Below are 24,890 nucleotides of genomic sequence, written 5' to 3'. Positions count from 1 at the left end.
CCTGTGTCTCGCTCTGCCAGTCATCCTGGAATCCTCGGAGATGCTCATTTAAGAAATCCCAAGATAGCTGAGGTAGTGCAGGTCTCTTAGCCCAGAACTTGGAAGGCAGAGGCAGAGAGCTCAGGAACTCTGGTTCCCTCTCAGCTAAACAGTGAGTTTGAAGCCGGCCTGGCCCACCTGAGACCCATAAAGAAAAAAAGAAAGGAATGGAGGGGAGGGAAAGAGGGAGAAGGGGAGGGAGGGAGGGAGGGACGGATGGACAGACGGACGGACGGACTAAGGGGAAGAGGGAAAAGATGAACGGACGAAGTGGGGGAGGAAGTGTGCACGACTTTGAGCGTGCGGGGGCAAAGGTCCTATCAAGGAACATGGCCTTCCTGTCAAACAGGAGCCCAGGAGGCTGGAGACGTGAGCTTGGCTGGCTGGATGCTTGCCTAGCAGGCGTGAGGCCCTGGGTTTGGCCTGCAAAAGTGCATACGTGGGGAATGGTGGCTCTCAGGAGCTGGAAGCAGGAGGATCAGAAGGTCAAGGTTATTCTTGTCCACACAGGAAGTTTGAAGTCAGCCTGAGATAGAGATCCTGTTTCAGAAAAGAAGACGGTTCAAAGAATCTTGAAAGCATGAGACTCGGGTTTTCCCGTCCTATGGTGATTTTCTTCAAGCGCAAGCTCAGCCCTGTGCATAGGCTGTCATGCAGGGTTGAAACCAAGAGCCCGTTTCACCAACTGGTACAAAGGTGTCTGCAAAAACATAGCTCTCAGCACTCAGGAGGCAGAGGCAGGCGGAACTCTGAGAGTTCGAGGCCAGCCTGGTCTACATGTGCGAGTTCCAGGACAGCCTCCAAAAGCCACAGAGAAACCCTGCTTCGAAAACAAAACAAAACAAAACAAACTAAAACAACAACAACAAAAAAACATAGCTCTCGTCTCAAAGGGAATTTGAGAACCAAAACTGAGTGGTGTGTCCTAGACGCACAGATCTGGGCTACCCAAAATACCATGTCCCAATGCGGTAACAAGTTATAGGATTTAAATTTTTTAAAATTTACTTGTTTATTCATTTGCTGTGTGGGTGTTTTGTCTGCATGGATGTCTGTGCACCATGTGCATGTCTGCTGTCTGTGGAGGCCAGAAGAGGGTGTCAGGTCCCCTGGAATGGGAGTTGCAGACCATTGTGAGTGGCCACGGTGTGGGTGCTGAGAATTGAACTCAGGACCTCTGGAGGAGTGGTCAGTGCTTTCAACCGCCGAGCCACCTCTCCACCCTCAAAGTGTGTGTTTTTATAGGAACAAAACAAAAAGAAACATTGGTGGCAATACGGGGGGGGGTGTTCCAGCAAATGGGGGGGAATCCATGTTATTGGCCTCAGCTGCTATCTGATGACGTTCTTGGGTTCCGGGTTAGTGGAAGGCAGGGCTCTGCTTGTGTATCCCAGCAGGGTTTCACTCGGTTGTGACGTCAAGCACGGAGGCTGGCGGTGGGTGTGACCCCCCCCCCCCCCCGGCACTTCAGTTCACACAGGTGAATTGTGCTGGATTACACAACTGCAAATGGTGCTCCCTCCTCCTCCCAAGCCCCAGGCGGACGGTGACAAAGCAATCTGTGCACACCGCAGGATTATGCTACGCTGTTCACCCAGTCCTGCACGCGGCGGCGGCAACCACTGGAAGCACCTGTTTGGGCCTGCGGCCCGTCCCTGCCCATCAAACCGACTTGACTTGCTTCTCCCTGCGGCCTCTGAGGGACTGAACCTGTGACGCGTTTGCTCTCCGTGGGATCTTCCGCCTGCCTCCTCAGATTCCAAGGTATATCCCTTGCCTCGTTTCATTCACACTAAACCTTATAAACCTACGGAGTTGCTCAAGGAGCCTCTGACTGCACAGCGGTGTCCGGCAGCAGATATCCTCCAAATCTTTATTCCCCCAGCAGATGGCTCCTCTGGCCCAGTGCCCTCTGGGTGGACACTTCCAAGTTCATAAACTGTCAGAAAAAGGCCCGGAGATCAGAACTGACCTCCCCACCCCCCGCCCTGCCCTCTGAGGGTTATGACCGGCTTTAAGGAGGCTGGTGCCTAAATTAGACATGCCACTTTCCTTACAAGGCCAACCCATTGTCTTCCTTTCCTAGGGGATTGAAACCCATGATCGTGAGTTCCTCAGAGAAGTGAAAGCGGCCTAGAGGGATCCAGAAATTCCTGTTAGCAGCAGGCTTTATAAGTCAGTGAGCAGGGAGCTGTCTTCATCCAGACGGAAAGCCACAGGAGTGCAAAGATGTCCCCGCGCCTGGCCCCCTTGCTGCTCTTTTCCCTTGTCCTCCATGGTGCCCTGACCCTGAGGCTCTGCTCCTTCAACGTGAGGTCCTTTGGAGACAGCAAGAAGGAGAACCGCAACGCCATGGATGTCATTGTGAAGGTGAGTCGTGCTCGTGTCCTGAACACCCCCTACGGCTTCTCCCCAGCGTCAGACTCAAGGGACTTGAAATTTGACCCCGGGGTGTGGTGGGGACAGCAGTAGCCACCATTGCAATGGCCGCCTCAGCTCTGGGTGCTTTCTGTCAGTCACGTCTTCAGACTGGGTGGTACTGTGCCTCACGGTACCGGGCAGGTAAACATGACACCTTTGCCAGCGTCTGGCTAGCGGTCAGATCCAGGTATGTGTTGTTGTCCTTATGGCTTTAATTAAGTATACTGAGTGCCTGTGTCAGGCACTCTTAGTATATGGTCTCATCTGTCAACCTTGCGAGCAAGGACTAGTGTCCCTCTTGTGGAGAAGATGGACTCAGAAGGGCGATGGGATGCCGGGCAGCTCCAGGGAGGGGTGTTGAGGGAACCGGTGTCTGTCTCATCTTTATAATCATCGGCAGAGCATGCTTTCTCTTCTTCCTTCCCTCCCCATCTCCATCCTGTCATCCCTTCACCCCCTCCCCCATCTATCTCCTCCCAACTCTCAATTCTGTACTTTCTCTGCTCGCGGATTTTGCTGTTCTTGGGTAATATGACCAATGTCTGGGGAAACTGCTTATGTTTCTCGGGAGTCAGTTGACTCTCTGTCCCATGGGCTGATTTGTTTCTGATGCTTTGACTCTGGAGGGATGGTTATTACTTAAACAAAAAACAGTGGGGTTAGGGTTGTAGACTTCAGTTGGTTTGTGAAGTCTAGAGTTCCATCCTCAGCATTGCATGAACCGGGCATGGTGTTGCCCACCTGTCATTTCAGCCGCTAGGGAGGCAGACGTAAGGGGATCAAAAGTTCAAGGTCATCCTCGGCTATAGAGCAAATTAAAGGTCAGCCTGATCTGCATGAGACCCTATCTTACACACACACACAAACACACACACCACAAACAAACAAAAGAGGCCCCTGTATGTGGTGAAAACACCAGCAGCTCTAGACACAGATCCCATCCATCACCCGAGGAGCTCAAGGTCTTTCATCTTCCTGGTGCTTCACATGGAATGGACGCTTCTGCTGAGGGGCTGGTAAGCCTGGTGAGTGAAGCCCGGCGGAAGCAAGAAGAGGCCGGTGTTTCACTACTGTCGGGCAGAGAGGAAACGAGCAGAAAAGTTCTGCTCTGCTCTTGCCAAGATAGCCCTGGGCCCTAGGTAACTCCGTCCTTTAGATGATAGCCAAGAACCTCTGGATATTATGGTTTTACCAGGACAGCTGTGCCAAGCCTGTGGGCATCCTGACAGCATGGCTTAATGGAGAAGTACGACATACAAGAAAGGTATTTCCCAACCTCTTCACATGTGGGCCCAGTGGAGCCTGGGGACCTAAGTTCCTGTCTATGCGCCTAACTTAATTTGTCCCTGGAAATGTTGCCACACTCTTGGAGGCTGGGTTTTTGTTTTCTGGTGATTCCATTTCTCCACACAGCTTTCCCACTGAGCTGTGAGTGTGCCTATACCTTTTGTCAAGACTTTATCCGGTTCTCATAAAGCCGTTCTGTAAACAGAAGCCAGCACCCCCAGACACCGTCAGAGCTATCTACCAGAGCAGTAGTGACTCACCCCCAAATACCTGCTGCTCCATCAGAATAGTTAGTAGGGATTGTATGGATCAAAGAGAAAGACACATTTGCTGCCGAAAGGATGCAAACAACCCAAGTAGGAAAACATTCAATTTAGCGATGCAGATGCACCATGAAAGGGGAATTACGTAACACTAGAAGTTGTGTTTTAGAAGAATATTACCATCATTTCTCATAAGGCCTATGCTGGTCAAGCTCCCTGTGTAATCAACGGTGACCTTGAACTTCTAACCCCCCCCCACTTCCTCAGTGCTGAGACTAAAGGCATGTGCTTTCATTCATGATTTATGCAGTGCTGAGGACTAAGCATAGGGCTTTGTGCATGCTAGTCAAAAATTCTACCAACTGAGTCAAGTCCCGTCTGCTGGTGTGGTTCCTTCACAACCCTCGTAGCCCCCTGTACATGGTTACTCCATGGCTCAGTGAGTGTTAGTTAGTAAGCTGAACACCAAGGGCGTGTGAGCAGTGTGCCACCCTACATTACAGACCCGCTTCCTGGCCGCCACACTCAATAGGTAAGGAGATCAGCAGGCCAAAGGCCAAGGTCCCTCTCTCGTGTGACCCACTGGCATAGTATAAGCCAGGGTTAGGATCCCTTCCCTGAGAGAACAGTCAGATTTCCTGTTGACATCCCTATTCCTTGCTTACCAAGCCCTCCAGAGCCTTGACTCTCCAGTCGATACTGATTTCCAGTTTCCTTGCTCTCTCTGAGATGTTTTCCTCAGACAAGAATCTGCAAGATCTTGTTGTCCCAATTCTCAAAAGGGCAGAGGATGAGGAAAAAAAAACATATTTCTTCTGTTTCCTAATCCTCAGGAAGAGACTCCCAGGCGGCTCTTCCAGAACCAAGCTCTGGACCCTCTAAACTTTCATCAGTGCCAAATTTTGCCTGCTCACAAAAGGGAGACACAGTCTAAGCGTGGTTATGCTATGCACTATACTGCCAAAACCTCTGAGAGCCAGAGTCTGTGGAGGGCTGTGAAGACAGATGTTTCTGTCCCACCTGGTCCTGCAGCTGTTTAGTCCCAAATAAACTCACAGAGGCTTATATGAATTATAAACTGTTTGGATGATGGTTCAGGCTTCTTATTGGTTGGCTGTTGGTGATAAAGGACGAGCCTAGAGAGATGCTTAAGGTAAGATGTTTGCTGACCCAAGCATGAGGGGCTGACTTTGATCTCCCAGAATACACATGAGAGGGCCAGGTGTTAATGGTGCAGGCTTGTCATCCCAGTGCCGAGGAGGCAGAGACAGTGGGGTTGCTGGGGTGTATTGTGCAGTCAGCCTAGCCTAGTCTTCAACCCGGGTCTCAATGAGAGACCTTGTCTCAAAAAAAAAAAAAACAAACAAAAACAAAACAAAACAAAACAAAAAAACAAGATGGAAGGCTCCTGAGGTTGACCTGCGGTCTCCATATGTCCTCACATACATAAGTATATCCACACCCACAGATACAGGTGCCCACCCCTACACACACACACACACACACACACTCACACACACTCACACACGGAATGCTGCCAGTGTGGTAATGAGTGAGACCGGGCCTGCAGTAGGCGCTCAACAACCACTGGGCCTTAAAGAATAACATAATCTACTATTGGCCACCTGCACAGCTGGCTCTGCCCTAAACTCTCACTCTGCCTTGCTACAGTTGTGAAGGATCAAATCGGGAAAACTGAATCAAAGGGCGCGCACGCCTGTTTGTCTTTGCGTTTTGAGACAGTGCCTCACTATGCAGCCCAGGCTGGCCTCAAACTCACGTAGGTCCGCCCGCCTCTGCCTCTTTGTGCTGGGATTAAAGGTGTGTGCCTTACACCCACTGCCTGTGTTCATTTTGAAGTTTCTTCTAGAAAGGTCTGGTTTGAGTCACAGCACAAGGCTCCCGGTGAGCCCTGTGTGGCCAATGCTGTGGGTTTCACCTAGAATCTAGGCTTTCTGGCCAGTCAGCCCTCAATCCCCAGCTCCTTAAAAGCTGGTCATGGGGCACCTGAACCCCCACCCCACTGCACATGTAGCTGGAGATGCTCTGTAAACAGAGGCCCAGTGGCACTCCATGACTTTGATGCTGTGTGCGAACAAACTAACCCGGGGATGCTTCATCGTCTATGGACACAGCCCGTGGCCCTGAGTCACCAGCATCCCATTACTCAGAGCCACGTGGTCCCTGAGGGGGTGTGAGCTCTTTCTGCTACCTGATCACAGCTGACGAAATCACTCGTATTTTTTCCTCCCACTGAATTATTTCTAAACTTTTCAGGGACCAAAGGCTCTCTCTTCCCAGGAGCCTTCCCTGGTCGTCTGGCAGAAGGAATCGAGTATCCCCCAACATGCCCAGCATGTCCATGTCTTGTCACTTTTATTCTGCGCAAATTCTACTTTTCCTCCGTTACTCCTACTTGCTTCCTTTAGACACCGCGTCTGAGTGACTGCATTTTAACAGCTGAGCATAGCGAAACCTACAGAACTGAGCTGGAATCCTGGCTTCCCCTCCTGTACTGGTTTCGTGACTTTAGAATAATTGCTAAACTACTCTGAGTTTAGGCTAGCATCTAGATTTAATATCCCTCTTTTAGCCTTGTGAAGTAGGTTCACAATAAATGTTAGCTCTTATGGTCATTATCACTGATATCTGTATATCTGTATCTGTTATATCTTCTGATATCTGTAATACCCAGCCCAGTACCTTTGCTCACTAAAGGCTTAACAGGTTTTTATACGATTGCCACTACAGTCACTGAATCCGAGCTGTGGGATGAGTGGTAGGTAGCGTCATGGTTAGGGTTCTGCTTGCTTGCTTGCATTTGGATGCCAGGGTGGCTATTTCTGCCTTCATGGTTGGGTGCTTGACCTTGTCTGATCTTCAGTGTCCTTATCCCTAAGATGGACATATCAACACACCTTTAATTCCAGCACTTTGGAGGCAGAGGCAGGCAGCTCTCTGACTTCCAGGCCAGCCGGGGCTATACAGTGAGACCTTGCCTCAGATAATAAAATTAATTTAAAACATTAAAACGGACAGGAAATAATTAAACAGTGGCAGCCAAACCTCTGGGCACACGATGCACCCCTGCAATCCTGGTTCCTCAGGTCTGAGGCAGGGGGACCGCCTCAGACCTGGAGTTGGGGACCGCCTCAGCCCTGGAGTTGAGTTGGAGACCGCCTCAGCCCTGGAGTTGGGGACCACCTCAGCCCTGGAGTTGAGTTGGGGACCCCCTCAGCCCTGGAGTTGGGGACCCCCTCAGCCCTGGAGTTGGGGGCTGCCTCAGCCCTGGAGTTGGGGGCTGCCTCAGCCCTGGAGTTGAGTTGGGGACCCCCTCAGCCCTGGAGTTGGGGGCTGCCTCAGCCCTGGAGTTGGGGACCCCCTCAGCCCTGGAGTTGGGGGCTGCCTCAGCCCTGGAGTTGGGGACCCCCTCAGCCCTGGAGTTGGGGACCGCCTCAGCCCTCGAGTTGAGTTGGGGGCCGCCTCAGCCCTGGAGTTGAGTTGGGGACCGCCTCAGCCCTGGAGTTGAGTTGGGGGCCGCCTCAGCCCTGGAGATCCCATCACAAACCAGCAGTGACCATTAACGTAACACAAAGGGACACAACTAGGGGCTGTTCTCAGGAAGTCAGTCCTTCTTTTAGTTCAGGAAGAGACTACGTTATCTTAGCAAGCACCTGGCTGAGGTGCCTGGAGCCCAGCGAGAGCTTGATTTACAGAAAACAGCCTCAAGCCCTGGAAATTCTCTCTGCAGATCATCAAGCGCTGTGACCTTATACTCCTGATGGAAATCAAGGACAGCAGCAACAACATCTGCCCCATGCTGATGGAGAAGCTGAATGGGTAAATGGGGGGAGGGGCGGGCCCCCGAGAGAGCTTCGGGTCACGTGCAAGGGCGCTTGACAAATGGCAGGGGAGTAGAAACCAGTGGGAAGGCTGGCATTTACTCTAGCCATCAGGCCGCGTGGCCAGGGCCCAGTAGGCTTCTGTCTTATCTACCGTGCTATGAACGTTCACCTGGCTGGTTTTAATATGGCAGGATGAAGACAGAGGAAAAGGTGAAGGGTTGGTACAGGAAAGAGAAAGGAGTTAGGTAAGAGATGGTCCCTAAGTCAGCCCCCTCCGTCCTTCCCAGCCGTCCGTAAGACTGACAAGTATTAATCAGGACCCAGATCCTTTAGGGGACAGGCAGAGGGAAAGATACGTGTAGGGACGTCTGCAGTAGGTTATTAGCAGATTTGACACATTGTCAGTCCGCTGCCCTCCGCCTCCCTGTGTGGTGTCACTCTACACCCCGGGAATACACTGCTGATTGTCTGAAATCAGCGCCAGAACTTTTGAGCCGGTCCCTGATGGCTTCAGAGGAGGGATGCTGAGGTTCTGGGGATGTCAGAAGTGGCACCAGGACAGATGACCTGAGAAACTCGACTCCAGCCAGGAAGCAGGCAATGGCTCAAGGTCAAAGCAGGGATTTCCTTATTGCTTTCCTTATTTTTTATTCCAATGTGTATGTGTGTGTCTGTGTGTCTCTGTGTGTGCATGTGCGTGTGTGTGTGTGTGTGTGTGTGTCTGTGTGTGTCTCTGCGTGCGTGCATGTGCATGCATGTGTGTCTCTGTGTGTGCATGTGCGTGCGTGCATGTGTGTGTCTGTGTGCACATGCGTGTGTGCCCTTGTGTTTGTGCGTGTCCATGTACACACCCATGTGCACATCTCACAACACGCCTGCAGAGGTCAAAGGACAATATGCAGGAGTCAGACCTCCCCTTCCTCCCCTTGGGTGCTAGAGACTAAACTCAAACTGTTAAGCTTGGCGGGCAGCACTTTTACCTGTTAGGCCATCCTGAAGCCTAAAAGCAGGGCTAGCTCATCTTGTCTGGGTCATCTCTGGTCCCTTTGATTCCCACAGAAACAGGCTGAAGCTTTCGGGGTCTGAAGTGAAAAGGTCTGGGTCAGATCCTAGCCTTATGCCATTAAATCACACAGTATGGGCTGGGCGGTAATCCCACCAGTCTGGAGCCAGAGGCAGGTGGTTCTCTATGAGGTCGAGGCCAGCCTGGTCTACAGATCAAGTTCCAGGACAGCCAGGGCTGCATAGAGAAACCCTGTCTTGGGACTGGAGAGATATTGTAGTGCTTAAAACCACTGACTGCTTTTCCAGAGGACTCAGGTTCAATTCCTAACACCTGTCTGAAATTCCAACTCCAGGGGATTTGACACTCATGGCAAAATACCAAGGCACATTTAAAAAAAAAAAGAGAGAGAGAGAAAGAAAAAGAAACCCTGTCTGAAAAGACTAAAAGGAAAAAGGAAGGAAGGAAGGAAGAAGGGAGGGAGGGAGGGAGGGAGGGAGGGAGGGAGGGAGGGAGGGAAGAAGCAAAGAGCAGATTGCTACTCTATACCAGCACTGGGGTGTGGGGCAGCTGAGGTACTCTAGCACTGAGGGTGTGGAGACAGGGGTGGAGGTTGGGATGAGGGGGGGCAGATGCAGCAGAGGCATGTTTATTTTTCACAACACACTAAAATTTGTTTTCTAGAAATTCACGGAGAAGCACAACATACAACTATGTGATTAGTTCTCGACTTGGAAGAAACACGTACAAAGAACAATATGCCTTCCTCTATAAGTGAGTTTGATCTGTCTGAATTGAATCCAAATATGTGTACTGTATTTTCCTTTAAAATATATTCTGGCCGGGCAGTCATGTTGGAAGGCAGAGGCAGGTGGATCTCTGAGTTCAAGGCCAGTCTGGTCTACAGAGCGAGTTCCAGGACTGCTAGGGCTGTTACCATAGAGAAACAAACACTATCTCAAAAAAAAAGCCCAAAAAATAAATAAACAAAATACAAATGGACTCTGGGCCTGGCACGGCAGAATACACCTTTGATCCCAGCACTTGGAAGGCAGAGACAGGTACATCTCTGTGAGTTGTTGAGCAGCCTGGTCTACATAGTTCCGGGCTACTGAGAGTTACAAGGTGAGACCCTGTCTCAAATAAAACGAAAACATTAGGTTGTGGTCTCTAAGCAGTTGCCATTACTGGTCAGAATCTTTGCTGTCAAGCTCACGTGCTGGGGCTGGAGCTTAGTTGGTGGAGTGCTCGCCTGCCTAGCACGTGCAAAGCCTGGTTCCCTTCCTAGCACTGTGGCAGCACGGGCCTTTCAACTCAGCTGGAAGACGGAGGTAAGAGGATCTGGACTCCAGGAAACACAGCGAGCTCAAAGTGAGCCTGAGCTATTTGAGATGAGACCCTGTCTCAAACACCTAAAACCTCCACAAGAAAACGATCCAATCATTAACTAGAAAACACAGCAGCTTTGTGACAACTAACGACTGCCCAGGTCAGGAGTTCTTTCCACAAGCAAGTCTAACGTATTGGGTGAAAACCTGGAGATTTAAATGAAAGACAAGATGTCCGGCCACTTGTGCTAAGAGAATGCCTGTGTGTCTCTCTCTATCGCAAGGAGGGAGCAGCCTTGTATACAGACTTACAGCACAGTGGAGAAACCCCAGGTGTGAGAGTTTGAGTTTTCATAATTAGAGGTTGATGCCAGCGGGGGCAAGGCCGGGGCTGTGAACCAGCACTAGAAAACAGGATGCGCCTGTGGTTATTGGCTGACAAGCACCTCACAGAGACCCCGTGGGGGTTGGGGCCCAACACTTTTTCCTTCGTTGGGAGGTCCTGGCCCAGCGTATCCGACATGGAACAGGGGACTCTCACTGGTCCCTCCTGTCAGTTTGAAGATTCACCTGATGTGCCCAGACAGCAAGTATAACTCAGACCCTCAATTCGCTGAGAAGAGCTGATTCTGTCCTTAGGGGAAAGACCCTCCCAAGCTTGAGCCTGCTCCAGAAGCTACAGAAGTCACAACCAGAGGACTCAGGAAAAATTCTTGTTTTGTTTTGTTTCCTCTTCTAGGGAAAAGCTGGTATCTGTGAAGGCAAAATACCTCTACCACGACTATCAGGACGGAGACACCGACGTATTTTCCAGGGAGCCCTTTGTGGTTTGGTTCCAGTCACCCTTCACTGGTGAGAACATGACTCTGTATTAGTTACTCCTGCGGGTGCTGTGACCAAATCCCTGACACAACAGCTCGGAGGAAGACAGATTTATGTATGTCTTAGAGGGTCAGCTGGGGCTTTGTGGATTCGGAGGCTGTGGTAAGGCAGAAGATCTTGTCAGGGAGAACGTACGTCACGGGGCTTCCTCACCTCATGGGTGGACAGGTGTGGCAAAGGCACCGGGACCCAGGGGTAACCTCCAAAGTCACCCCCCAGTGACCCACTTCCGGTATCGAAGCCCCATGCCTTAAAGTGTTCACAACCCTCCCCAAAGTACAGCTGCCAGCTAGGGACCAGGCATTCAACACGCGGACCTACGGGGACACTTTAAACTTAAACCACAACAGCTTGTCTGGCGACCTCTCCAGCAGCCCATGAAGGGACACAGCCCTGAGCATGTGTGAGATGCACATGCCTTGTCTTATGGGGTGGCTGAGGTGAGAGTTAAAACTTGAGAAAAGAAGCTGGTCTGATGCTACCAGGCTCGCTTTTCAGAGTGCCAAGATGTGGGGCATCCTGGTCTGGACGCCGCTTTTAGGGTCATTGATTACCCCGTCCTCCACAGGTGGCCAGATGCACTCTGACCCCCAACAACACTGCTACCGGCCCATGATTAACGGCCAGTTTCCTGCCATCCTCCCAAGCACTGCAGTCTAGGGACTAGGACGCTCCCCTCACCACATCTGGGAAACTGGGATTGTTAAAGGCATTATCTTGTGCCCAAGTCCGGCTATTAAAATAGACAAGCCAGAGCTGTAAGTCAAGTCACAAGTCCCAGTCACCACTGAAGGCAGCAGAATGTCGAACATGCACCAGGTGTGGTGGTCACGCCTGTGATTTCAGCACTCGGGAGAGAGAGGATCGGCAGCTCAAGGCCAGCCTGAGCTATCTCGTGAGACCCTGTCTCACAATACCAAGGGCCAGAAGCGGAGTTCAGTGAAAGAGCTCGTGCCTAGCATCTCAAGGTTCTGGATCCGATCTTCTGCATTGAAAGAAAAGAAATAAAAAGAATCAAGAAGGATCCAGGTAGAGAATGAGGGGTGCCCCAGCAGAAGAGCCTTACTTAGACCCCAGCTCCTGCAGATAGAGAGCAGGGTGTGGTTCCCAGTCCACCGAGGAAGCACACTCAGGAGCACGCTCTGTCTCTCTCTCTCTCTCTCTGTTGTTTTGTGGTTTTGCTATGTAGCCCCGGTTAATCCTCAATTTACAATCTTCCTGCTTCCAGTTTTCTAGAGCTGGGATTAGAGAAATATACCATCACACCCTGATCATCATCTCCTTGTCGGTTTAGTTTTGAGATAGGGTCTCACACAGCCCAGTCTGGCCTTGAACTCTTGACCCTCTGCCTCTGAGTGATGAAATTGCAGGCCTAGGCAACCACACCTTGTTTTTTTTTGTTTTTTGGTTTTTTACGAGACAGGGTTTCTCTGTATTGTTTTGGAGGCTTTCGGTCCAGCCTGGCCTGAAACTCACAGAGCCACACCTTGTTTTATGAGATGCTTCGGATCTAACCCACGTGCAGGTGCCCAAGGAGCCCAAAGAAGTGTTGGATTCCCCCTAGAACTGCAGTTATACAGAGCTGTGAGCCACCCAACATGGGTGCTGGAAAACAAACTCCAATCCTTTGCCAGAACAATACACGCTCTTAACCACTGAGTCATCTCTCCAACATCTCCATCCTTTGTTGTCTTTCCAGACGGGGCGTCACACACAGGCTGGCCTTAAGCTTACAGATGCAGCTTGCCTCCGCCTCCCAAGTGCTGGCATTAAAGCTTCGCACCCCCACGCCCTGCTTTCCAGTTTTTTTTTTTTTGATAGTTTTGTTTTGTTGCTTTTCTTCTTGCTTGCAGAAGGGTTACAAACTTGCCAGCTTCCATTTTTTTTCCTTTTCCTTTTAGTACAAAAGCTAAACATTGTTACCAGAGTCCTTTGATCAGAGGCCCGGCTCCAGGTCTGCCCCCCCCCACCCTGAGAGTGCAGGGCGAGAGGGTGGGGGTGAAACAGGAAGGAATTTGACTGCCAGTGTGGCAAGCCCTGGAGAGCAGGCGAGTGTCCTGCCTTGGGAGATTCTGGCAAGAGGAAAGAAGAAAAGCAAGGACGGATAGAATTGGGCATGGGTCCTCGGTCCTGGTCATGATGTCCCCCTGGAGGACGCTTGCTGCCTGGGATTACAGCCTAGGTGTCTGTCAGGGTTTGGTCTGCCCTGCAAGGCTCACTGTTTCTGGAGTGCTGAAAGCATCTCTGTCTTCAGTCTTGGGGCATGACAGACTTGGCAGCCTGTGACCCCCCAGAGTTTAAGGTAGATGCAGAGAAAATGCAGAGACGCCACACGTTCACGCTGCCTCAAGCCCGGCCTTGAACATCTGCAGCCCCGGAAGAAGCCAATAAGGCCCTGTTACAAGGATCCTCTGTTCATTTTTGTCATTTTTGAGGCGTTCTCTGGTATCTGAGGCTGGCCTCGGAATCTCCATCCTCCTGCCTCAGCTACCCAAGTCCCCTGTTACAGGTGTGTGTCATCCCACCTGCCTGGGTCTATCACCCTCAGGAAGGATGACATAGCCAAGAAACACAAACAGTTTTTTAGTACTCCCAATAAACCAAGAGGAAAACGAAGATTTGAAAAAGAAAGGAAGGGCGAGTGAGATTCCCCAGAACCCACAGAGAAGGAGTTTTATGTCACAGAGACAGGAGGGGGTGTAGGGTGGGAGGGTGTTAAAAAATTAGAAGGGAAAGGAAGGAGAGAGAGAAAGCCCACAGTGCCAGGAAGGACCGTGTTCAGCAGCTTCCCTGTCAGCTGGAGGGAGCACAGGTCGGAGAAAAGAGTATTTATGTCCTGAAAACAAGCAGCCTGGTGACCCCAAGGGCACCGGGAACTCAGCCACTGCCCCCAGCCCTCGGTCACGCCCTCACCAGGCAGCAGTGCCTCTCATAAGGGCCTTCCTTAGGCAGTGCTGGGGGTGGTCCTTGATGGGGAAACCGCCACCTCCTGCTTGTTATCCCTCAGCTGTCAAGGACTTCGTGATCGTCCCCCTGCACACAACCCCCGAGACATCCGTTAAAGAGATAGACGAGCTGGCTGATGTCTACACGGACGTGAGGCAGCGGTGGAAAGCCGAGGTAGGTGAGGGCCTCTGCACCCGGCCCATCTCCATCAAGCGGGGGGGGGCAGGGAAGGGCTGAGGGGACAGAGTCCGTACAAGCCACTGCTGATGCCCAGCCTCGTCTCCAGCTTCTCCTCAGCCCCGAGCATCCTTCTTGCTCATCCTGCCTGGGCCTGTCCCTGTGGGTCTTGGGAATCAGTGCTCTGATATATTTAAAATGGACACCAGTGTTACTAACTGTTTGGTACCAAGGCCTGGACACTGTGCTGAGACTGCACAGGAACCAAGTGGATTTCATCCTCTCAATAATCCCACCAGGGGCTTGGGAGACGGCTCAGTTGATAGAGTGCTTGCCCTTCGAGCAGGGGGACCCGAGTTCAATCCCCAGAAACCTTAAAACCTAACAACAACACACACATACACACACACACACACACACACACACACAGAGAGAGAGAGAGAGAGAGAGAGAGAGAGAGAGAGAGAGAGAGAGAGAGAGGAGAACTGGATGAGCATGCTGGTGAAAATTTGCAGTCCCCGTGTGGAAGGCAGAGGGCAGAGAGGCAGCAAGTCTGTGGAACTCATTGCTAGCTAGTTTAGCCTCCTTGGTAAGTTCCAGGCCAGTGAGAGACCCAATTACACAAAAAAGAAAGCAGCAGCTAAGGACAGTACCCCAGGGCATACTCGGGCCTCTACAAACAAGCACACGTGTGCCTGCACTGTGCACACACTAAGTAATCCCACAAGCACACACACGTGCACCTGCGCACTGTGCACACTCACCGCACACACTAAGTAATCCCACAAGCACACACACACCGCACACACTAAGTAATCCCACAAGCACACACACATGTGCACCTGCACTGTGCACACTCACCACACACACTAACAAACCCCACAAGCACACACGTGTACCTGCGCACTGTGCACCAGCTACACAAGGTTGTTAGTCAGCCCCAGTTTACAGCCGAGGCCAGTGAGGCAGGGGAGGTCAGGAGCGTCTCAGAGGCAAGGGGCAAGACCGTGAAAAGAAGGGGCAACTGTGGGGTTCGGGTCTCAAGACAGCCGTCATCTCTCATTCGGAAGACGGGGACGCGGCCATCTGTGGCTCTGCGGGTTTGAGGAAGCACCCAGTCAATGCGGAAGTGTTCAGAGGGCCCTCCTACCAAATTCCTCTTTTTCCCTTTCGGAATGTGGTGCTGAGAGCCCCTCTGTCCCCTCAGTTCCCCACCCGAGGTGCAAAACAAGTAAGCATGGACACGTAAGCTGGCCAGAAGAAGGTCAGGGGTGCATTTCCAGGGCAAACGAGGAAACCCACATCCAGCAAGAGCATACTGACTGTCTTGGGAAGGACCCTTGAATGACGGACCTTCAGGGGGACAGACGGAGGTTTGTCCCTGGGCTATCTGGCTTAAGCCTCCCTGCTGTGGCCTAGTCCACTTGATCCCCGCTGGAATTGAGCCTGGTAAATCACCTCAGGCAGGCTGGGGCACATAGGTTAGACACAGCACCTTAACCTCGAGGGAAGCCCCAGTTGCAGAGATCAAAATGAAATGCTCCTTAAGGAAAACCCTCAAGTCAGCAGTCAATCCAAACAAGGAAGTGAGCTGTTTCCTCGTATTGCACAAAGTTAAAGTCACCTTCCCACAGTCGGTGGGGTGGGAGGGAGGGAGGGAGGGCGCTTCCAAACCTCGCTGGAACAGGGTTGAAGAAGGGCAGGCCACTCTTTCGGAATTTCCCTCTCTTAAGGATTGAGTTTTGTTAGGGAGTAGTTTCTGACCTCAAACCATACAATAGGAGACAGAGGGCTACCAAAGCAGCCGTCACCACACCACCCAAGTTATTTTTGCTGTGATTTGCAGCCGAAGGGGGGGGCTTGGAGGCTCCAATGGTGGGTGGGAGACAAATAGACCATCAGGAAGAACTTACATGGGAAGGGAAGGGAGAGAGGGAAGACAGAAGGAAGAACGAGAGAGAGAGAGAGAGAGAGAGAGAGAGAGAGAGAGAGAGAGAGAGAGAGAAAGTAGAGAGAGAGAGAGACTAGAGAGAGGGACCTGCCTCATCAGTGAAACGGCAGAAAGAGAGAGAAAGTAGGTGGAGCTTGTCTCTTCAAGAGGCCTTTTGTGCCTGTGTACAGAGGTGGGTTGTGTGTGTGTGTTTGTGTGGTGTGTGTGTGTATATAGTGTGTGTGTGTATGTGTGTGTGCACGCGTGTGTGTCTGCCAGATCCCCAAGGGGCAGGTCCAGGCTTACCTGGATGATAACAATTTTGCCTCTTGGGAACTGGGGTGTGTATTCACTCACGTCTGCTGCAGTATTTATGCGAGGGAATATCTTAGTTGGATCCCAGCGTCCTTGCCTGCGTGTGCACAACAGATCGCAGAGATAGGGTGACTAGGAACAGGATGGCAGGGTGGAGCGAGCATCCTCTCTCCCACTCCTATTTCTCACTGCCAGATCCCTGTCAAAACTCTGACTCAACCTGGAACCTGTTTCCTCCGGTCTCAGAAAGGAAACAAAGATGGAAACTCTGTGGAGTTCGCTAGTGGCATGGCAACGCAGCCGGAGCCAGCTTCTGGAAGCTTCTCCGAGCTCTGGAGGCTGCAGGGCCAAGGCCAGTGTGCGGGAGCCAGGTTGCTCCTTCTGGGACCTCTGTCCTCAGCCTAGAGATGCTCATCTCCTGACGGCTCTATGTTGTCTTTCTCCCGTGCGTTTCTGCGTCCTAACCCCCATTTCACCTATTTAAATTCATTCATTCATTATTGTCATGCTGGTTAAATTCATTCATTCATTATTGTCACGCTGGGGACCAAAGCCAGGACACCCGACTTGCTTGCGCTTACCATTAAGCAAATCCCCAGTCCTGCCCCTGTATAAGGGGTCCCCCATCTGGCCTCATTTTTTTTTAACCTTAATTACACTTTTAAAGTCCCATTGGATGTGGTAGCACAGAGATCAGGAGGTGGGGTACTAGAGAATCAGGAGTCTAAGGCCACCCTGGGCTACATAGCTGGCCTAAGTTACATGAAACTACATTAGTAGTCACATTCTAGTGTAACTGGGGCCAGGAGTTACAATTAGGAGAGGTCGGTCAGTTAAATGGCTCAGTGTGTAAAAGAATTTGCTGTGCAAGCCTCCTGGCCCAAGTTATGTCCCTGGAATCCACAGCAGAAGAACAAAAGAGAACCAACTCCTGCAAGTTGTCCTCTGACCTAGACACACACACACCCCACATACACACACACCTGACATACAGACACACACCACATACAACAATAATAATAAATTTAAAACAAAATATATTGGGAGGGGTCCCACCCAGGTCATGAAAGACATCTTTGTAGCTGGGTGGTGGCGGTTCACACACACACATACCTTTAATTCTAGAACTTGGGAGGCAGAGGCAGGCAGATTTCTCAGTCCAAGGCCAGCCTGGTCTACAGAGAGAGAGAGAGAGAGAGAGAGAGAGAGAGAGAGAGAGAGAGAGAGAGAGAGAGAGAGAGAGAGAGAGAGTTTCAGGACAGGTAGGGCTACACAGAGAAACCCTGTCTCGAGAACCCAATAATACAACACAACACAAACAAAAAGACCTCTTCGCTCACCGGGCACGGAAGGTGGGATTCTTGCCTCTGGTTGAGAATGAAGGCCTGTAATCCCGTGCTTGCTAATGGTGGCTCTAAAACATGCCTTTCAGAATTTCATCTTCATGGGTGATTTCAACGCTGGCTGCAGCTATGTCCCCAAGAAGGCCTGGCAGAACATCCGTCTGAGGACGGACCCCCAGTTCGTCTGGCTGATTGAGGACAAAGAGGACACCACAGTCAAGAGCAGCACCAACTGTGCCTATGACAGGTAGGAGAGCCTCTGCAGAGGCTGCTGGCCCTGCTGTACCAGGGCCCCTTCAACTGAAGAAACAATCGGTTCCGTTTCAGGACTGGGGGCGATATAAGCAATTCGCCCCACCCCAAGTCCCAAGAAAGTCCACTCCAGGAAACTCATGAGTTCATTGGGTTTCCTTAAAGATCATAGGTGGGGGTTCACTTACTGGAGTGTGGGTGCCACCCTGTCAAAAGACCACCCCAGAGAGTCTTTACTCAGCAGAGATTGTGACTTTTCCATAGCTGCATAGGTAAAGCCTGGACCCCCTAGTCTTGCAAGGCTGGTCCACTCTCTCCCTCCCTGTGGCCATGGGCGGCTGGGGATGAGTTGCATACGGCAAGTGGTGGGGAGGGGCTGGGTTCACAGGAAAGGGTCTTGTGACCCTCCCCACCCTCCTACACCAGGATGTAAACAGTCGGTAAACCCAGCTGGGATGGCCAAGTGGGCACAGCTGACTGACTGCCCTTAGTGGTGGAGGTTTGGCTTGGCGGGCAGCCGTGTACAAAGATCCTCTGGTCCCATAGGTAGTGTGTGCAACCACGTGGTCTTGCACCGCGGTACTGGGGCTTAGCAGTGGCCAGCATTGACTTTGATGCCAGATGGGCCTGAATTCAAGTCCTGAGTCTACTGAGTGTTGTGACTGAGACTTACACTCTTTGGTTGACGCTCTCACTAGTAAGCTGCAGGTTGGGTACTAATAGTACCTTAGGCCACGGCTGGCAGTGCACGCCTTCAATTCCAACACTCAGGAGGCAGAAGCTGGTGGATCCCTGTGAGTCTGAGGTCAGCTTGGTCTACAGAGCGAGTTCTAGTACAGCCAGGACTAATACACAGAGAAACCCTGTCTCAAAACAAAACAAAACAAAACAAATAGTACCTCGGTTGTGGAGATGTAATAAGGATTAAATGGAATAACACATGAAACTTTCAACGCACAAGTGCTAAATACTTTTGCGTGCTCTTAGATGACACCTAGAACATCCAGGTAGGTATGGCCACATATAATTCCTGTGCTGTCACCAATTTTATCCCAAACATATACCATAGCTGGTCACCCCACCACCATCCCTGGCCACTCAGTTGTTTCTAAGGCCTTGCTGTTACAAGTACTGCTGAAATGGACAGCATACCCGTATATTTCGAGCAAATGCTATCGGGTGCTATCTGATGCTATTTCGAGATATTGGGTGCTATCTGATAAGTCAAAGTAGGCTCAGCAGGTAAAGGCGCCTGCCACACAAGCATGGTGAATCCAGTTTGGTTCCCAGAGCACACGTGCACTCCTACAGGCTGGAAGGAGAGATCCGACTCCACACAGCTGCCCTCTGAAGTCACGTTTGCAGTAGCACGCCCCCTAGTGGATAAATGGCTTTAATTTACAAGGAGAGTATTTCATGCAACAATATTTATACTTTGATTTGATTTTTTCTTTCTTTCTTTTGGTTTTTTTGAGACAGGCTTTCTCTGTGTAACAGCCCTAGCTGTCCTAGAACTCCCTCTGTAGACCAGGCTGGCCATAAACTCACAGAGATCCACCTGCCTCTGCCTCCCCAGCGCTGGGATTAAAGGTCACCACTGCCCAGCTTTTGATTTGGTCACTAAGACAGTGTTTTGTTGCATAGCCCAGGTTGGCTTCAGGTTCATTATTCAGCCCAGGATAACCCTGACCTCTTCTTGGTCTTCCTGAGCCCCTGTACCCGAACTGAATACTTTTTAAAGCATCGCTACCCTCAAATGCAGACGCACATGCTTTAATAACGACAGCTGTTGTGCATTTAAACTTAGCCTGGAGCTTTTCCTTTTTTAATTTTTATTTTACGTGCATCGGTGTTTTGCCTGCATGTATAGAGGGTGTCAGATCTTGGAGTTCCAGACAGTTGTGAGAGCTGCCACGTGGGTGCTGGGAATTGAACTCGGGTCCTCTGGAAGAGAGAAGTCAGTGCTCTTACCTGCTGAGACACCCTCCATTCCCATCCCTGGGATTTCTTTCAAACACTGTCAGCTCTGTTCTCTTAGTCAGAAGGGCAGTGCGGGTGCCTGAAGTGTGTGGAAATCAGGGACTATCCCCAGCAGAAACTGCAGGCAACAATCGGGAAAGCTCAGTCCCAGGTGCCTGCCGTTCCCACCCTGCCATTAAGGAGGGAGCGCATCAGCCTGGTGAGCTCACGTCTTAGGCCTTGGGGTTTGGCTCATATACCCAGCTTGTGGTCGCCCTGGTTCCTCTTGGGACTTCTGTGGCTGTGGTTTCCCTTTTGACTGTTAGGGCTCCAGCCCTCGGAAGTGGGAGCCAGGGTGAGCAGTTACAGCCTCTCGAACATCCAGGCCTCTCTTCCCAGTGTCAACCGTCTTCAGCCAAGCAGGAAGATGGCACCGGCTTACTCAGCCATGCCAGCCGTAGGACCCCCCGGCAGATCAAACCCAGAAACCAAACTGCCACTCAGAAGGGGAAAAGCTCAGGGCAGAGTCACAGAAGGCAGTTTGTCCCACTTTCCACAAATCAGGCAGGGCGCTAAGACCACAAAGACCTGCCTGTTTCACTTCCAGCGCCATAAGCTAGAGTCTTCTTCCTTTTCTTAATATTACGAGTGTGGGGGGGGGGAGGGGGAGGGCAGTTGGCGAGTGCAAGTGAGAATGTGAGTGAGTATGTGCCAGGAGACCAGAGGTCTGTGTCTGTCTTATTGCCTTGAGATAGGTTTCTTACTGAACTTGCTTTGTTTTCTTCAGCGTAGGTCACTGGTTACAGCCTATTATCAAAGGGAGCCAAGCTGGGAACTTGAAGCAGGAACTGAAGCAGAGGCGATAAAGGGTCACTGCTGCCTGGCCTGATCCCTCTGTTACTCAGCTACTTCTCTCTTCCATTTGTTTATTTTCTTTTATTGAAAGGAATTTTTTGCATGCAATATATTCTGATTATGGTTTCTTCTACCCCTCTCCTCTCAATTTCTCCTTACTGCCCCTCCTGTCCAGAAAAGTAAGCAGGCTTCTAAAGAACAATAATAAAATACAATAGGATAAAACAAAAAAAAAATAAGCAGATCATAATAAGTCAAAACAACCAGAAAGCCAAAGAAAAAGCACAAGAAACATACGGTACTTATGTGTATAAATACATAGGAATCCCATAAAACCCCCAAACCAGAAGCAATAATACACACACACACACACACTACACAAAGGAGCTGTGAGATAAAGAAAAAAAATGTCCTGACTTAATGTTATGACACAAAAACTCTCCAAAGATGCCATTAAGTTCGTTTTATATTGGCCATCTGCTGCTGGACACCGGGCCTTCCCTTAAGAGTTGTTTGTTTCCTCAGTAAGAACATGTGGAGAAAACTAAATTTTCATCTGCAAGTGGCTCTCGATTGGAGATAGCTTCCAGGTCAGGGATTCGGGCCTTTTACTACATCTCCTTTCAGCTCACCCCATCTGGTACAGATGCTGCTAGTCTCTGAGTTCATACGTGTGACAGCCCTGCTGTACCCAGAAGGCCTTGATTCCTTGGTGTCCTCCATGCCCTTCGGCTCCTACACTCTTCCTGCCTCCTTTTCTGCAGAGTTCCCTGAGCCCCGAGAGGAGGGATTTGATGCAAGGCTCCCCCTTTAGGGATTTTCCAAGACACTCTCCTCTCTCTGCGCGTTGCCCCGCTGTGGGTCTCTGTGTTCTGAGTATAGCAGAATGGCATCAGGAATCACTTCGTTGGTGTGTTCCTGTAGCAGAATGGTAGTGTTTGATTCTTCCCCAGGCCCTTGGCCTATCCAATCCTCAGGTTCTTGGTCTCCAGGGCGGTTTGGGGTTAGGAGGCCTTAACTCAAATATGACTTCGGTTGGTGACTCTCACAAGCTTTGTGTCACCCCTGCTGCAGCAGTGTCTTGCAGGCGGGAGGCTCTTGTGGATTGAGAGTTTGCAGGTGGGTTGGCGTTTACCTTCCTCCTTTGGTAGCATGCGGAGTACTTCCTGGTGCCGTGGACGCTAATCTGTAGAGGGGAAGGCTCTAGGCAGCACCAACTTCACTTTCCTGTGGTCAGTGATTGCGTAGGTAGGTGCTGTCTTCAGCAATAAGGCCTGTTGGTTTGTGGAGAGCCTTGGCAGTAGCCTGGGCTGTCTGGAGGTTCCTATGGAACCCCTTTGGCTAACAGCTTCACTGGGTGTTACCCACCTGCGCTACTTGAAACTTCATTTGGTGATAAGAGCTGTCCAATTGGGTCTCCATCTCCCCTATTATTTGTCAATTCAATTTAGTACCTTCACATATGCGTATATTATAGGAAGCTTCTACTGTATTAGGTTTCCATAAGATGCCCCCAATGGACCCTAGTTGTGGCTGTCCGTCCTGCATTCCCCCCTTTTCCTTTCCTCCCTTCCTCTTCCTGTTTGATCCTCTCATTTCAATCCCCCACCTCATCCACCCACAACTGTGTCTATTCTATTCCCCTTTTCTAGGGGAATCCATCTCCCCTCCTCCCAAGTCCCTTACTCTCTACATAACGTCTGTGGTTATACAGATTGTAGTCTGCTTATCAGTGACTTAACACCTAACTAACACCCACGTACAAGTGAATATATAACTGTGTTTGTCTTTCTGAGTCTGTGTGACCTCACTCAAGATTATTTTTTTCCTAGTTCCATCTGTTTACCTGCAAATTTCTTTATCTTCCTTCCTTCCTTCCTTCCTTTCTCTCTTTCTTTTTTTGAGACAGGGTTTCTCTGTCTAGCCTTGGCTGTCCTGGAACTCACTCTATAGACCAGGCTGGCCTCTAACTCAATGGTTTTCAAGTGCTGGGATTAAAGGTATGCACCACCATCACCGATTAGCAAATGCACCACATTTTCTTTATCCGCTCGACCGCTGATGGGCATCTAGATTGTTTCCAGTTTCTGGCTATTATGAATGTGGTTGACAGATGAAGCGTTTTTTGGGTAGATGCCCAAGCGTGAAACAGCTGGATCTTGAGGTAGATCAACTCCCGTCTTTCTGATGAACCACCTCACTGATTTACAAAGTGGCTGCACAAGTCTGCATTCCCACCAGTAATGAAGGAGTGTTTCCCTTACTCCACATCCTTGCCAGCACGAGCTGCCATGTGTGTTACTGTTTTTAGCCATCCGGATAGGTGTAAAACGTAATCTCAAAGTAGTTCTGATTTGCGTTTCCCTAATGGCTAAGGATGCTGAACGTTTAAATGTTTGCCAGTTATTTGTTTCCTCTTTTGAGAATTCTGTTTCAATATGTACCCCGCCTTTTAAACTTGGTTCTTTGTTTTGTTGATGTTCACATCCTGAGTTCTTTATATATTTTGGATTAGCTCTTTATTGGATATATAGTTGATAGGTAGCCCCTTTGCCTTAAAGACTCTCCTCAGTTTCATGAGGTCCCGTTTATTAGCTGTTGATCTTAGTGCCTGTGCTAATGTTGTTCTGCTCAGAAAGTCGTCTCCTGTGCCAATGAGTTCAAGACGATTACCCCATTTCCTCTTCTATCACATCCAGTGTGTCTGGTTTTACATGGAGGTCTCTGATCTATTTGGAGATGGATTTTGTGCAGGTTGATAATGTGTGGATCTGTTGATGTTCCTCTACACACAGCGTCCAATTTCACCAGCACCACTCTTGAAATGCTGCCATTTTTCTAGTGTGTGTTTATGGCTTCTCTATCAAAAATCAAGTATCCGTGGGTATGTGGACCTACTTATGGGTCTCCATCTCTATTTTATAGCTCAGCAAGTCTATTTTTATGCCAATACCATGCTGGTTTCATTACTACAGCTCTGCAGAACAGTTTATAGCGGGGATGGTGGTACCCCCAGCAGTCCTTGAATCGTTAATTAGTGTCTTACCAGCCACTTTTGATAAACAAAACTGAACTACCGCCGCTCAGACCCACCTGCCTAGGGATGGTACCAGCCACAGTGGACTAGGTTAGATCCTCCTATATCGACTAACAGTCAGAAGAATGCTCCCACAGACATGCCCACAGGCCAGCCTGACGGAGGAAATTCCTCACTCGAGGTCCCTTCCTCCTCGGTATTTCTAGGTTGGTGACAAGTTTACAAAAGCTGACCAGTAGCAGGTGCCAAACTAAACCAAGCTGTGGGCATGGAGCCCCCGCTGCACGGAAGGGCCAGGCTGCTCAACCGATTCCAGAGCGAACCCAGACCTCCCTTCGATCTCGGAAGTCTACAGCTTGGGCTAATTAGTGCACCTGTCCTCCTTGTCCTCACCCTAGGATTGTGCTTCGAGGACAAGAGATAGTGAACTCAGTGGTCCCCCGTTCAAATGGCATCTTTGACTTCCAGAAAGCTTATAAGTTATCGGAACAGGAGGTAAGTTACCACCTTGTCTTTCTAATTCGCCGGCCTGGGAGAGTGGGTAGTGGGTCTTAAGATCTGCAATTCAGTGATTTGGAGACCTGCCAAAGTCTCCCGGGAGCAGCACCAAGAGAAACACTCGTCAGTTGCAGCTGATGACCTCAGACATTTTGCCTTCCCTCCCTACTTCTGAAGTGTGTCATTGCCCAAGCCACGGTATGTCCCAGGTGTCCCTTCACCTCCAAATCTACTTCTCTCTCCTCCATATAGGCCCTTGATGTCAGCGACCACTTTCCGGTTGAGTTTAAGCTACAGGCTTCAAGGGCCTTCACCAACAACAGAAAATCCGTCGCTCTAAAGAAGAGAAAAAAAGGGAATCGCTCCTAAGTACCGTGGTGCCATTTTGTTAACGCCACCCCTTGCCTCCAAATAAAATGGCTGTCACAGGTCTAAACTGTCTGCACACTCAGGAATTAAGAATGGCCCAGCTGATTTCATTACCGACTTGAGTTCATTCCACCTGGAGCC

At 50.4% G+C, this 24,890-nt stretch overlaps 1 protein-coding gene across 1 annotated transcript; it reads left to right on the top strand.

The window, feature by feature from the left end:
- The first annotated feature begins 1,547 nt into the window (after positions 1-1,547).
- Positions 1,548-24,816, top strand: Dnase1l3 (deoxyribonuclease 1 like 3). Its single transcript, XM_005077371.4, has 9 exons — positions 1,548-1,803; positions 2,126-2,409; positions 7,762-7,850; positions 9,543-9,632; positions 10,926-11,038; positions 14,076-14,188; positions 17,869-18,026; positions 24,281-24,377; positions 24,633-24,816. Exons 2-9 carry the CDS (start codon positions 2,269-2,271, stop codon positions 24,747-24,749), a joined length of 918 nt encoding a protein of 305 aa, XP_005077428.1. The 5' UTR covers positions 1,548-1,803; positions 2,126-2,268; the 3' UTR covers positions 24,750-24,816.
- Positions 24,817-24,890: the final 74 nt, after the last annotated feature.

The sequence above is a fragment of the Mesocricetus auratus genome, unplaced genomic scaffold (assembly GCF_017639785.1).
Source record: "Mesocricetus auratus isolate SY011 unplaced genomic scaffold, BCM_Maur_2.0 Super-Scaffold_100031, whole genome shotgun sequence".
NCBI classification, from domain to species: domain Eukaryota; kingdom Metazoa; phylum Chordata; class Mammalia; order Rodentia; family Cricetidae; genus Mesocricetus; species Mesocricetus auratus.
Note: the sequence above shows the minus strand (reverse complement) of the source record. Positions and strands in the feature narration are given on the sequence as shown.